Source organism: Nanorana parkeri, unplaced genomic scaffold (assembly GCF_000935625.1).
Source record: "Nanorana parkeri isolate BGI_ZX_2015 unplaced genomic scaffold, ASM93562v1 scaffold96, whole genome shotgun sequence".
NCBI lineage: Eukaryota > Metazoa > Chordata > Amphibia > Anura > Dicroglossidae > Nanorana > Nanorana parkeri.
In genome coordinates, this window is record NW_017306364.1 from 1,349,609 (window position 1) to 1,364,200 (window position 14,592).

General features: G+C 46.1%; 1 protein-coding gene across 7 annotated transcripts in view; it reads left to right on the plus strand.

Moving 5' to 3' along the window:
- KAT7 (lysine acetyltransferase 7) overlaps positions 1–14,592 on the plus strand; it is a 32,097-nt gene that overhangs the window by 2,384 nt on the left and 15,121 nt on the right. For 2 of the 7 annotated variants that reach the window (XM_018552751.1, XM_018552754.1), the window contains exons 1-4: positions 7,319–7,338; positions 8,029–8,174; positions 13,709–13,885; positions 14,064–14,303. In XM_018552751.1, coding sequence (XP_018408253.1) covers positions 7,319–7,338; positions 8,029–8,174; positions 13,709–13,885; positions 14,064–14,303 — 583 coding nt within the window. Of the gene's footprint in view, positions 1–3,939; positions 3,989–7,318; positions 7,339–8,026; positions 8,175–13,708; positions 13,886–14,063; positions 14,304–14,592 lie in introns of those variants that run through there. The other 5 variants (XM_018552749.1, XM_018552750.1, XM_018552752.1 and 2 more) reach the window with 3 other exon arrangements.

The following is a 14,592-nucleotide window of genomic DNA, read 5'->3' on the forward strand; positions in this document are numbered from 1 at the left end:
GTACGGACCTACCATTACAGAGCTGGAGAGAGTTATTCTTTTACACAGTAAAGTCCAATAATAAAAAATAACTGATGTTCTGACTGCCTATCGCATTTCTTGAGGCCATAAATTGCCAGGACAGTACAACCATCCCCAAATGTGTTTAGCTTGGGGCATAGCGTATACAGTGTGGGGGATCAGAACAACTTGTAGATTTCAGTGGTCAGGAGCCAGTCCCCTCTTGGTGATGGTCGGTGGCACCTTTTTTAAATAAATGGTGGTGGTTAAGGGTGGTGGCGACTGCCCCCTGTTAATGGTGGTGGTGAGTGCCCCTTTAACTAAATGTTGGTGGCCAGTGTCCCCTTATGTCGGAAATATGCCCTGATAACAGGTGGAGGAATGATCAAGAAGCGGCAGGGAAAGTGATAAAAGCACAGCTCCACTGAAATAGATAAGGAAGATCCTTGGCCTGCAGGTCCTCAGGTACAGCTTCCACTCCAGCAAGGAGAACAGTGAGCAACACAGTAGTGACATCCCTAATCTCGCTGCAAATCCCTACACTGCCAGTTAGGAGCAGCAGTGTCCTAGAAGATCTTGCGCTGCAGATATACAGCCATGAGGCTTTGAATCACAGTCTCATGTCAGGAAATGCACTGCTATCTTTTTCTGAAGTCTTCAGGCTGGTCATGTGATGCACAGGCCTCTTCTATGGTACGGGGTGTTCCTCATAGATGCGGAGCACCAGTGCCATTAGTGAGTGCTGTGGTGTGTACCAGCGCTGGATCGCAGAGCGGGTGTTTGGGGGACAGTGCTAGAGAGGAGGCGAGTATTGCAGCCGGAGCTGCTTTCTTTTTAAACATACAGGGCCTTTTTATTAAAGCAGAACTATGGGGTTAGGGCTTTTCCCCATAGTTCTCCTTAGGGTAACAGGAGGACACAAACTAGCGTCCTCCCGTCACCCTAAGCTCAGTATACCGTGAGCTACATTTCGCGGTATACTGAGACATCGCAGCTGAAACTGATCCCGACAATTATGTCTGGATCCGCCCAGCTGCGTGAGTGACAGCTGGCTCTGCCTATCTAGAGGCAGAGCCAGCTGTACCCGCCCCCTCCCGTCCGTCCGTCCTGCCAGTCAGTGCTGGAGGATCAGAGGGGGGAATCCAGCCCCTCCCCTGTCACAGCAGAGAGCCGTGACAGGATCGAGAGGTGAGCGAAATTCTCCTTAGGGTAACAGGAGGACACAAACTAGCGTCCTCCCGTCACCCTAAGCTCAGTATACCGTGAGCTACATTTCGCGGTATACTGAGACATCGCAGCTGAAACTGATCCCGACAATTATGTCTGGATCCGCCCAGCTGCGTGAGTGACAGCTGGCTCTGCCTATCTAGAGGCAGAGCCAGCTGTACCCGCCCCCTCCCGTCCGTCCGTCCTGCCAGTCAGTGCTGGAGGATCAGAGGGGGGAATCCAGCCCCTCCCCTGTCACAGCAGAGAGCCGTGACAGGATCGAGAGGTGAGCGAACGCCGGTATGTGTTCGCTCACCTCCCGATCTACTGAGCCGACCTGTGACTGTCTCATTGTCACAGGTCGGCTAGAACTATGAGGTGAGTGAAAAGCACTCACCTCATAGTTCTCCTTTTTAAAAGGTGGATTTAGGAGGTTGAGGCAGGTATGTATGATATCCTGTGGGAAAAGCCTGCTGTTAAGCTGGACAAAGACACACATTTACTAGCAGACCTCCACAGACCCATATACATGGCTTCCTTTCACTCCTTCACTGCTCTTATCATCTGTAAGGATTGAAAGGAAAGTCCAGTGCAAGCGATGAGTTGCTGGAGTGGTGGCTAAACAGCGCTATGGACTTCTTGTGTGACAGCGCCGCGTGACCTAGCTCTGTTACATGGAGTAAGTCCATGCTATGGACCTGACACTGACTAGAGTGGTGGGGGAAGTAAGTATATGCTGCAGGGAATTGGGGGGTAAAGCAAACCTGTTTCTTTGCCCTGATAGGCCAAAGCACAGGCTTACTTTAACGTTGGCACATGTTCACAAGGTTTACATGAGTTTAATTTCCATGTACATGCATCCAAAGCATTGGCACGTGTTTACCGGGGGTGTGCATCTCATTGAGCTTCAAGCCCTTACAGCCAAGGCTTCTTGTTTTGATGGTTGAGGGAAAGGTTACAACCTCTGTCAGGTTTTATTGCTGTCTATATCCCCATCTGGGAGGTGTGTCCTCAATTCTTGTTATCAGAGACAGGACAGGAAGTCAGTGGAAGCTTCCCAATGTGTCCCACCTTTGACTGGGTAGGCGACGCATTTGGAAGATATTTCCTCTACTCCTGTTGTGTTGATGACTGTGACGTTTGGGTTTTCCCTTAAGCTGGCCGTCCACTTGTAGCTTTTTCTCATTCAACCCCGTGGGCTGAATGAGAAAAAAAACGCTCAATTCCCCCATCCACATTGGATGGTGGAACCTACCCTGCCAGGGTATTGTACTCTGACAGCCGGCCCCTGCAACTTTTGCCCAGCTCCTTTTTTACCAGAGTAAGTTGAAAAGTCGAGAGCTGTCAACAGGGCCACCCACACCTCAAAATTTTGGTCAGCAGAACTTGGCCAAGATTTGACCAACTTAAAGGGTAATTCCAGCTTCCCAGCAAATGTGGTTAAATTAAATTACTCCCACAAGCCGGTCCCCTTTGCGCCCCCCCCACCCCATTTTCATATTTTTGGGGGAACTGCCATTGCAACAACCACACCCCCACCTTGTTTCCTACACCGTACATTGCTTTACAGCCTGGTCCTGTGTATATGGAATAATGCTAGCAAATGGGGAGATTCTCATTGGTCAGGTGACTGCGCTGACCAATGAATGCTTGTACTTTGCAAGCATTATTTCCCATGCACAGTATCGCCCTGCGGGGCTATGTACGGAATGGGCGGGGGACGGTTGGTCCCTCAAAGGTATGACTACTGGGGAGGTGGGACCAGTTTGTGAGCGTAATTCCTAGGGATGCACCAAAATTCCAGCCGCATTTTGGCTGGGTGCTGCTCTTTGTCCCCACTGACACAATGAAGCTTCCAGCATGGAGGAAAGAAACCGTCAGAAGCAGGGAGGAGAGCGCTGTCCTAGGGGTCCGGGCTCTCCTCCTGCCCCGCTAGGCCTTCTGTGACAGGCAGAGACTCGGGATGGAAAGAGGGGAGGAGAAGGCTGTCACAGGAGGCTGAGTCGGTGGTTGGTGGAAGGGGTCAGCTGTCAGGCATATCACAGGAGGCTGAACTCTCCTGCCTGCTCTGCCTCCTTTGACAGCTGAAGGAGTCAGGATGGAGAGCGGTTACAAGCACAGTATTTGTAACTAATTGAGGACATAGTATGTTTACTGTGTCCCCAATTATGAATGAACAGGAAGTGCGCTTCATCACTTCCTGTTCATTCATGATTGTGGACATAGTAACTTGTACTATATCCAGAATTTCTGAACAGACAGGAGCACTCCAGTATAGAGGCTTCATGTTCATTCACTGCTGAGGCTGCAGAAAAAGACATTAAGGATTCTGTGTCCTCAATCTTTTTTTATTTTTTTATTTTAAAAGGGAAATATCAGGGTTCTAAACAGACTACACTGCTTGAATCTTGGCCAAGTCCTACTGACCGAAATTTCGAGGTGTAGGTGGCCCTGTCGGCAGCACTCAACTTTATCAACAGGAGCAAGACTTTCGGGTAAAGAGAAAACCCAGCAGCTCCATTAGGTCTGCCTGGACCCCAATAATGGAAAGCTTACCAAACCATGGGGTGACATAGCTGACCATTGTCCATTCGTACTCTTAGGTTCATTAACGTTCAAATTGTTTATTTGGTCAGATGTATGACATTTAGCTCAGTAGTAGACAGTGTGTATTTTGTTCTCGCAGTACATACCTGGTTACTAATCATTTTATTGTTCCTCATAAATATTTAGGAGCCAGAAGGTGTTACAAGGATATAGAGATGTTGCAGGTCTGAGACATGTAAGTGGAAGCACATAATGTACAGTTTCAGGCATTTTGTTAGCATACTATAGTAAGGTTACAAGTTCAGGCTGATGTCAGAAAAATTAAATATGTCAAAGGGATTTACTTTTGAGAAATTGGTACATCTCCTATGTTATGAGCAACACAGCCTTAAGGCAGAACTGGGGTACACAGCTGAAATACACATTCTAAAGGCAGCCTGTCGTAAGCGCAAATGTGAAGCTTGCCGTTTCTAGGCTCGCCTTTAGAAATTTGTTAGTTGCAATTCTGCACAGCGAGTCTTGGGGTTTACACAAATCTGCCACACAATACATAGCCAGGCAATTAAAGTGACTCTTAACTCAGGGATAACATTTTAAAAATGCATGCAAGTACCTCAACTATTAACAATAATGTATCTTATTTGTGTATCACTCGGCTGTAGATCCTCCAATCATCTCTGAATTGGTGCTGACACTGTCCTTCCTTCTGGAGGGTGGCTACTTCTGTTCCCCATGGTTCCTGTGTGTGTTGCAAAGTAGTCACCACTCCAAGCTCGCTCACGTGATGGACTACAGTCTCAATACAGATTAGTAAACTAACATGAGATTGTAGTCCATCACGGGAGAGAGCTTGGAGCGGTGACTACTTTACAACACACATAAGGACCATGAGGAGTAAAAGTAGCCACCCTCCCGAAGGAAAGACAGTGTTCGCACCAATTCAGAGATGATTTGAGGATCTACAGCCGAGTGATACATAAATAACATACATTATTGTTAATAGCTGAGGTACTTGAATGTTTTTTTTATGATTTACCTTCTGAGTTGAATGTCACTTTAACAAACGTTAGCACTCTTCTAAGGATGCACTGATACCGAGTATTTGGGCGAGTACTCGTACTTGCCCAGATGCTCCGATATTTATCTCCGGTACTTGAACTTCCGGTCGGAGGGAGATCTCCCTCTGACCGGCAGTGCCGAGGGAACATGGAGCTGGCTTCCTTTCCAATTAGGAAGCCAGGTGGTGGGTTATGACTTGCCTCCCGGCTTCCTGATTGGCTAGGAAGCCGGCTTCACATGTTGCTAAACAGCGTGGCTTCCTAACCAATCAGGAATCTGGGCGGCACCTCTTGTTTTGCCACCTGGCTTTTCTGATTTGTCAGACAGCCTCTGAAGCCAGTGTTCTTTTGCTAAAACACCGGCTTCACGGGCAATCAGGAAGCCAGGTGACGGGGTCACGATCCACCGACCGACTTCCTGATAATAGGGGCACAATGCATCGGTACTTTGTATCGTCGTGTAACGGGAAAATAAATATTGGTACTCGATACCCGAAAAAACGGTATCGGTGCATCCCTACACTCTCCTGGTTAGTATCTTTCCATCTCCATCTTGTTCATTGGATAGCATCATTATTTCTGCCCCATCAGAGGAAAACGTAGGCTGTAGTAGAGTGATGGGTCCTGGCTGCACAATGTGAAACTTCTGTAAATCACAAGCTTGACTATACAGAATTCAAATAGTGTATTTAGGTGTTTCCACTGAGTTCTGCTTTAATAAATGCCGGCTTGTTCTCTGAATTCTGTCAAGTATTGTTCGGGCCTTCAGTGCTGTCCGGCCTCGGTTACATTTACAGACAAAATGGGTAACGAATGCATTTGAGGCAGCAACTGTAGTGATATGAGTGACCCTGGGAAGGGTCTATATTCTAGTGCTGAGCTTCTGTCACTCTACAATGAGATGAGAGGTAAGGTATGTGAAGGGCCTATTGTAAGACTTGGAAAGTTGAGATATTGCATCTGCGGTTTTCTTCAGGCCAAAGTTGACAGAGTTGTACCTGCTAGTGTGAAGAGCGGTGCGTACAGCAAGCTTTCAACTGCTTTCTTGAACCTCCTTAAACCGTTATCGGCTGTATCATGGGTGTAATGAACAGCAGCTCACAGCAGTGTGGACTTCTAGTTTTGAGACCGCACTTTTGCTGACTTGGACTACTTCTTATCAATGTGATCCCTGACAGCCAATCCTAGTGATCACATTCTCCTGTGAGTCAAGACCACCATGATGAACCATGATGGGCTTTTGAGAATGGGGTTAAATATCTCCGGCATCTCATGCCATTTTAATCCAGAAGCATCTATTGGTGAATAAGTTCTGGGAGGGACAGGTCTGTATTGTATGGAGTATCGTACACAAATTTACTTTTCCTGGGCTCTTCATTTTATTTTTTAAAGCGGAACTCCTGTCAAACGTTTTAAAATAAATCTGGGTTACAAATAGATAAATCTCCTGCGGTGTGTGGCACCTCCTGGATCGCTGCCCGTTATTTCCAATTTACGTTTTCGTTGAGCATGATACTTCCGGCGCTCCCAACAGAAGGCTTGCAGGTCTCCTACATACAAACTGTCCAGTCACAGAACGGGCTCACAGATTACAAAGTGCATTCTGATTGTACAAGAGGAGAGGAGTCCTGCTGTCACGGTGCTTTAGGTATAGTGAAGGTGTAAATAAAAGGCAGTGATCAGGAGGTGGCATAAGCCTGCTGAGATTTAAAGCTCAACTTCAAGCACATTTTTTTTTCTTCATTGAAGGACACAGCGGAGATATCTAATCTGTATCCCAGTTTTTAGCCTATCGTCAGTCGGAGATCTCCGCTGTGTCCTTGAACTCAGAGAAGAGGATTTTATGGTGCGTTCATATTATCTTATTTTTGACACGTGCGCTGTAAAAATAAATGCGTAATGATGAAGCTCTCCCTCTGTGTCTAGACTGAAGCGTTTACCGGCGCTGACATTTGCTGTTCTCGGGATCACAGCGGGTAGCTCGCACCGCAGCTCCTTCATTCAGTAAACATTCTGCATGCTTGTCAATGAATACAAGGCACTCTGTGATTGGAGGAAGGACGAATGCACTTTACAATCTCTTCTCCAGTCACAGAGCGCCTTGCGTTCATTGAAAACCATGCAGGATGTTTACTGAATGGAGCAGCTGGAGTGCCTGAGACCCGCTGTGATCAGAGTACTTCAGTTGGCACTGTAACTCTTAGCGCTGGACGCTTGGCACATGGGACATACTGTAAAGATAGTAGTGCATGCTTATAGCGCACGTAAAAAAAGAAAAGGTTTTTGGCTGGAGTTCAGCTTTTTAACTATTTGTAACCCAGCAGATTAATTAAATGAACTCCACTCCGGGCAGAAATGTTATTAACCCTTGCAGTAGGGCTACCCCTGTGCTGCAAGGGTTTACTGCTCGTTTTTTGCCTAGGGTAAAAAAAAAAAAGTTATACTCACCTGAGTCTCTGAGCCGGCAGTGCTCTCCAGCCTGTCTCCATGTCTGCTGCCATGATGGTATGTCCCTCGGTGTCCTCACGTCCCATACGCTGTATTGGACGTGATGACTCAAGGACTCCTAGACCGCTGCAGCAGAGGGGGAGAGAGGCTCAAGAGACCGGATCAGAAACTGAGGTGAGCATAACTGAGACAGAAACTGAGACTGGACCCAGTTAACCTTCCAGCATGTCTTTTGAGTGTGGGAGGAAACCCACGCAAGCACAGGGCAGATGCTATGCTATGCAATGCCTTGCAGATAGTGACCTGGCCAGGATTCGAACCGGGGACTCCCAGTGCTACAAGGAAGTGACAACCACTGTGCTTTCATAACTGGGCTTCAGCTTAAAGAGAACTGCTTGAAACTTGCTGTACACACTGCCTTTCAGACTCGTGTTTACACGCTAAGGTTTGGGTTGACAATTGGAGGTTTGAATTGCATCTGTAGCATTGCTGATGCTCAGCATACACAAGAGAGAAAAATGTGAGTCCATTTGATTTAATTGTTAGTTCGTTAAAAAGATGCTCATTCTTCTTTCGAGTGGCTGTACAAGAACTATGTTTTGTGATTTATTTATTTATTTTTAAAAAAATTTTTTTCTGAAGAGGGGGTGGGTTTGTATGGCTTTGTGATTTTTCTCTTTCTACTCATTAACTGGACGGGGTCACATTCAGTTCATTATAAGTAGTGTGAATAGCAGAGGCATTCCTAATCTCGGCATGTTCCATAGAGGAATGCTGGAAGCGGTTCGGACGGGACAGAAGATTCCGATTTCTCTACAGACATGGAGCCCACAGACAGTTCTGAAAGCGATGGAAATTCCCGGGGACCTGCGCGCATCACACGATCTACTGCAAGGCTCAGCCAGAGCTCACAAGGTAACATCATCTTAACATTACGTTACTAATTATATAGAAGAGTAGATGTGGTTTGCTCTGCTAGGTATATATATTGTTAATATATTTTAGTCTTCTTATGGTATTACATGATGTCATTTCTGTATGCGAATGTTTGACAGTATAGATGTGTGTGTGTGTGTGTGTGTGTGTGTGTGTGTGTGTGTGTGTGTGTGTGTGTGTATATAGAGAGAGAGAGAAGTGTGTGTGTGTGTGTATATATAGAGAAGAGTAGTAGATAAGTATCTAGTGTAGTTTAGTCTCACTGCATAGGCAGCCATGTTAAGCCTGGGGGCAATAAAAGGGCAATTCCATTCAATGGTGAGGTGAGTGTATTGTGTAAGTAACGCATACTGTAGATGTCATTTGTCGGACTGCTTTTAAAGGCCAAGTTTACCTTTCTGTCCATGTTTTATGTTACTCCCATGAAACGCGGTCAGATCGCAACCCCCTCCTCTTACCTGATTCACTGGGTTCTTCTCCACGCAGACTTTACATAATTCGGCACGGATGTGCGTGGCTCTGCCCACACAGCCACGTCATCCATTCACAAATTTGTTTACAGGATCTGTGAATGGCAAAGCTACAAGACCCATCAGTGCTGCAGCAGAGGCACTTGTAGTTCTTGATAGAATACAAGTGTGGTGACGTCACTGCACTTGTAGTCCATAGACGCTTCCTCCCATCCATGTTACTGAATGTCCATACCTTGGTACGGACATGGGTAGGAGGAAGAGTCAGCAGGAGCCAGAGCATTGCATCTGTGATCCACTTTTTAGAAAAGGTGGAATTTCCCTTTAATGAAAGAAGTTTCGCATTGTCTTCTGTTTTGACATATACAGGCAGATGGAATCCCAGTCCTGTACTTGGAGTACCTTATGGCAGTATGGTTCATTCTGGTGCTTGTCGGTACCAAGAAGCGAACATATGATGCTGTCCATGCACATCCAAATAGTCTCCTGGCCGAACCACAGAGCAGCTCTGGTCCTGAATCAAATTGTTGCCAAGATAACATTGCCCTGTAAAAGAAGATTATAAATACTCAAGCCTCCCGCTGCCCATGCTGCTGAACACCGCTGTGTTATAGAGCGGTCTTCCTCAGACGTTTGTTGAGAAGCCAGCACTTCTGAGAGAGATGACCTCCTGTGCACCCCTTAGTGGTTCCTCCCACAAACCTCCATGTCACTACTGTGGCAGAGGTCAGCGGGAGAAACCACTGAAAACAATGGGCAACATTTTAATTTTGGTGACAGTGTCACTTAAAGTGAACCTATCAAAAGCCTAATGCAGTAGCTTATATCTTTCATGAAATCCACAGAGCTTATTGCACTGAAAATCTCATACCTGCTTCTGAGTTTTCACTGTATTTTAAAAAAGAAATCTGTCACTGGTGTATGTAGCTGGAAGCTGTCATGGTCTTACAAGCTACTACTAGTTTCAGTGACTGGAAAATGATGCTGAACAGGAGCGGCACTACTTTGCACGAAGCCCCTTCAATAAGCTGGATCTGCCAACTGATATCAGACCGCTACAAACACTCTCCACATAGGAAAATGTATCGACCAGAAGTTTTATTTTATTTTACAACTTTATTCCATTGCATTCCCACCACTTAAAGGAGAACTATGGGGTCAGTGCTTTTCCCCATAGTTCTCCTCAGGGTCACAGGAGGACATAAACTAGCGTCCTTCCGTGACCCAAAACTCAGTATACCGCGAGCTAGGGCGCCGCAGCAGGGACGGATCCAGACATTACTGTCTGGATCCACCCAGCTGCGTAATTGACAGCTGACTCTGCCTATCTAGGGGCAGAGCCAGCTGTACCCGCCCCCTCCCCGTTCGTTCTTCCAGTCAGTGCTGGAGGATCAGAGCGGGAGGGGGGGAATCCCTGCAGGGAGCCGTGAGTGACATTCACGGCTCTCTGCAGGGACGTGATCGAGAAGTGAGCAAGCAACGGTATGTGTTCGCTCACTTCCGGGTCTATAGAGCCAACGTGTGACAGTTTCATTGTCGCACGTCTGCTCGAAAATCACTCCCCTCATAGTTCTCCTTTAAACAAGATTGGGCCACATGTGACAATTTACTGAAATCTGCAGAGTGTGCGATCAGCTTTACAAAATACTCGCCACGATCAGAACATCTCCATTTAGTGGTGTTGCCCCTTTTTGACATTTGTTAAGGCTGCACGTCAGCTTCCAGTTGGTTCTGTAACCATCGGTGCCCTAGAAAGGTGTAACGAGCATGGCGCATATATTTTCAGGATGGCTGCCTATGTAGTTCTGCAGGCGCATTTTTGCTTAGTTCACACAGACAGTTCTTAGGGAGCAAGCGATATTTTAGCTGATGGGAACGCTTTTAATTACATTTAATACAGTCTGCTTAAAATGAATTGCATTAGTTTAGCGAGTTCATGTTTGCTCATATCTTAGTTTTGGCTGAATATGTATTACCCTCATCTGGGGAATTTAGCGTTGAGCTGCCGTTCATTAGCAAATTAGCAAAGCAGCTTTCTTTGCCATCCAAAACTGTACGTGGACAAAGCAATTCATTTTAATTAGCGCCTGTGCTTCGTGCTGTTGGCTTCTTAGAGGAGCAGCTCTTTAACCCTGATTAAAAACAGCAACCGTGTCTCTTTACTTCTGAACTTCAAGCTGTTCTTAACTTTGCTTTCGCTGGATCATCGCAATGCTCCTTTTTTTTGCTTTGGAGTGAGGAAACGCAGGGAGGCTTTTTTTTGGCTTTGGGGAGGCTTTGGTAAAGGTTGCACATTTTTCCAATGCCTGGTTATTTGAATTCAGTTATCTGGGGTATCCCTTTTAATATCTACTACAGTAGACTTGTCTTCCGGACCTGGTAAATCTTGCCAGTACCTACGTGGTATCTCTGTTGTGTATAAATATATTATTCAAACTGTGCCAGCACCCAAACGATTCTGATCTAGTCATCTGAACAGTATGACAGTTGCAGAGTAGAGCAGACCTTTTGGTTCTTGATTCATTCACAGCATCTATGGTCAGTCTCGGCAGAGATTAGCTGGCACTTTGGCCATCACAATTATAATTGGTGTGCCCGAAGTTGAAATCTGTTGAGCGTACCAGTATGCCCACTAAGATATCAGCAGTGCTAAACCACAGCATCTTGCTGCGCCTGCAAATGTGATAATCTTGAAGTCAATCACAGTGTTTTTCAGTAGTTCCATCCTCTGCCATTCAACTGTCAAATGCCAGAGCCTCTACTGCCCACTGAATTTCTGGAATTTGCCATTAGAATTACGAGGGCAAAGCTTGACTTAAAGCCCATCTCTTGGCAAACCAAAATAAAAAGTCCCCTTGCATTGGGGCTACCCCCTCACTGCAAGAGTTAAGTGCTCACTTTTGTCTTGGGGTTGGAGTAAAGCAGATTTCCTTACCCGATCCCCGCTTCCACTGGCTACCTTCGGGCAGCTAGACTGATCGCTGCAGCCTTTTCTTCCCCATGGCACCATCGTCTTAGGACCGTTGATGCCACAGCTAATGCAGGTTCCATCGGCTTGCATTAGACATGAGGTCGCTGAGAGACATCCCAGCACCTGGAGCAAGAGAAGAGGGCTAACCACCAGGGTAACTAAATCTGCGTTATTCCAGCCCCTAGACACAAATGAGCACCTAACCCTTGCAGTGCAGAAGTTAGGGGTCCAAGGAGAGTTCAAAGGAAAATGGGTCAATTTGAAGTCTAATAAAGACCAGCACATGTAGTGTCATTTTGGGCTAGGTCAGGTTGGTTTGCAGTAATTATAAAACGCCAACCTACAAAATCTGGTGGTCGCTGCGTTGACCTATGGATTAGCTCTTTGTTTTGAATTGGACCTTCAGAATACCCTGCCATTCAGGTATTGGAGTGCATGAACTGATCCAGATTTCTTCTCTATGGGTTGCTAACCTAGCATGGGGTCTATAAACACTAGTGTTGGGTCTCTACCATTCAAGCCTCCTTTCTGGTTTTTATTTTATGGACAGCAGCTCAGAGGTTTGGAGGCTGCGGACAATGTGCAACCACTTATTCTTCTTCAGATTTCACTATGTACTCCCAGTGTAATTAACCTGTGAGTCTGTTAGTGCTAACCAATGTCAAGATACTAGATTGTCATATTTCCTCATTGTCTGGAAATATGTAACTGCAGACTACTCTACTTTTTCATAGCGGGAACTGGGGATACAGGACAATTTGTTTTATGTTTAGCCTGTAGATTAACACTCATTCCTCATACTCTGCATGGCATGCATCTTAGCTTTGCTTGGGTTATCTACTTTCCACTGCTGCCATAATCCTAGGACAGTAAATATGTGCATAATATTGAGCCTAGGTTGTATGCAGCCCACTAGCTCAGGTTTGCCTGCATAGCCACACACAGCTCAGAATTTTATCTTTCTGTTTCAAACTTGTCGTCTCAGTCTAAGTCACTGACTTTTGCATCTGCTTACAGGGTTGCACCACCTGAAAGTAAACCCAAAATGTAGGCAACATTTGAAAGTCAACCTTGGCTTCTAAAATGTCTTGCCCCCTATTCAATAGATGACCTATCTGCTTGACCGGAAAGATGGATGAACCTGCTGCTGATCACTTCAACTGTATAGCAGAGCCAGCAAAATGAAGCTTTGTTGGCCTGTTGCATTAAAGATTTGGAAAGAAAGGAGCAGCATATAGAAACTTTGGCGTGCTGCATGCTTCAGTATGTGCACGTTGGGTCCTAACTTTGTATTGCATGCTTATGCCAGTTGTCCTTTAAGCAGTGAAGCCAGAGTCAGCACTGCAGGTTGTACCTTGAGAAATAATTTAGTGGTGGAAGATCTATGTTGGCAGGCTCCAGCATTCGTTAAAACCTTTATTCCAGAAAGAAACAATTCAGAGCCCACCTTGTTCTCCTACTTAGGAGCATTATGCTGTTTGGATGTCAGGGGAGCATGGACGATACCATTGAGTTCTGTCATGCTAATCTTCCTGCTTTTGGTTCTTGTAAGTCCCAAGTCTAGAATAATTATGAAGGTAAAACCGATACACTGACCCAAAACAAGTATGCAGACCAGAAGTGTCAAAGTATTAAAGCTAAAGGGCCAGCATGACGGCCAATCACCTATTCTTAGGAGGTTAGCAATGACAGCCCTCATGGCAAGTTTACATGCACATTCTAGTGTCCATGTTTGCTTTCAGGTGGCACAATCCTTTCAGGGCAATATGGAAAGTCTGCTCTGTGTGTGGCTGTAGGAATAGACTAGCCATGTTTTTGGCAAAGTTTAGCCCAGGTATAGGCAACTTTCTGCCTGTAGCTATAGCCTGTTGACCTTTTTTTCTTTTATGTTCCATAAACTTTGAACAGAATTTGCCTGTCCCTGGGCTGAACCCGCTCTTTCACTTTTAGAGTTATATTAGCGTGCTAGACTGTGTAGCTAGCTATGGTCAGGGAGCAGCAGTGGCTTACAGGGCAGGTCACAATAAGGTTGGCCATGTTGGCAAGTGAAATTGTGGTTTGTATTAAACCAGATTCCAGTCCGGTTAGCAATCTGCAATCGTTTGGTGCAGAGGAGCCGGCCTACTCCACCCGGAGGGTGACCCGCAGCCAGCAGCAGCCCACCCCCATGACTCCGAAAAAATACCCACTCCGACAGACCCGCTCATCGGGATCGGAAACCGAGCAAGCGGTGGACTTTTGTGACAGAGGTACGGGGGTGCAGCCGAGTCGAAAGCACTGTCGGAAGCGCTCTCTCTCGCTCTTGTCAAAGTAGATGCACGCTGGCTGTCTGTTTTAGCTGTGGCCCAGTAGAGTAGCTTTCTTTGTGTGCTTATCTTCTCGCTGTGAATACTGACAAATGCTGACCATCTTCTCTGTCTGTCACAGATGCTAAAAACGCCGGGGATCATGACGAATCCCCACCTCGCACTCCGACTGGAAATGCACCATCATCAGAGTCTGATATAGACATTTCAAGCCCTAACGCTTCTCATGATGAGAGCATTGCCAAGGACATGTCCATGAAGGACTCTGGGAGCGACCTGTCTCATAGACCCAAGAGAAGGCGATTTCATGAGAGCTACAACTTCAATATGAAGTGTCCCACCCCTGGCTGCAACTCATTAGGTAATCCTGTCGCCTATAGTTCAGGTCATTCATGGGTCTGATCGTTTCGGGTTTGTATATTAGTACATTGAGATGTTGGTTTACTTCAGTAGGCATTGTGTGGGGCACTCTCCAGCTCATAAATGTAATGTTATTCATTGTTGTACAATGTTAAAAGCCCAAAGAGATTCTGCCACCCAGGTCCTTTTTTTTATTGCTTTGGCTGATTTAAAGGCTCCTCTGTGCATTCGGACCCCGTTTTCACTTGATAGTAATGACCTTGGAACCAAGCTCACCCAACCTGCCATTG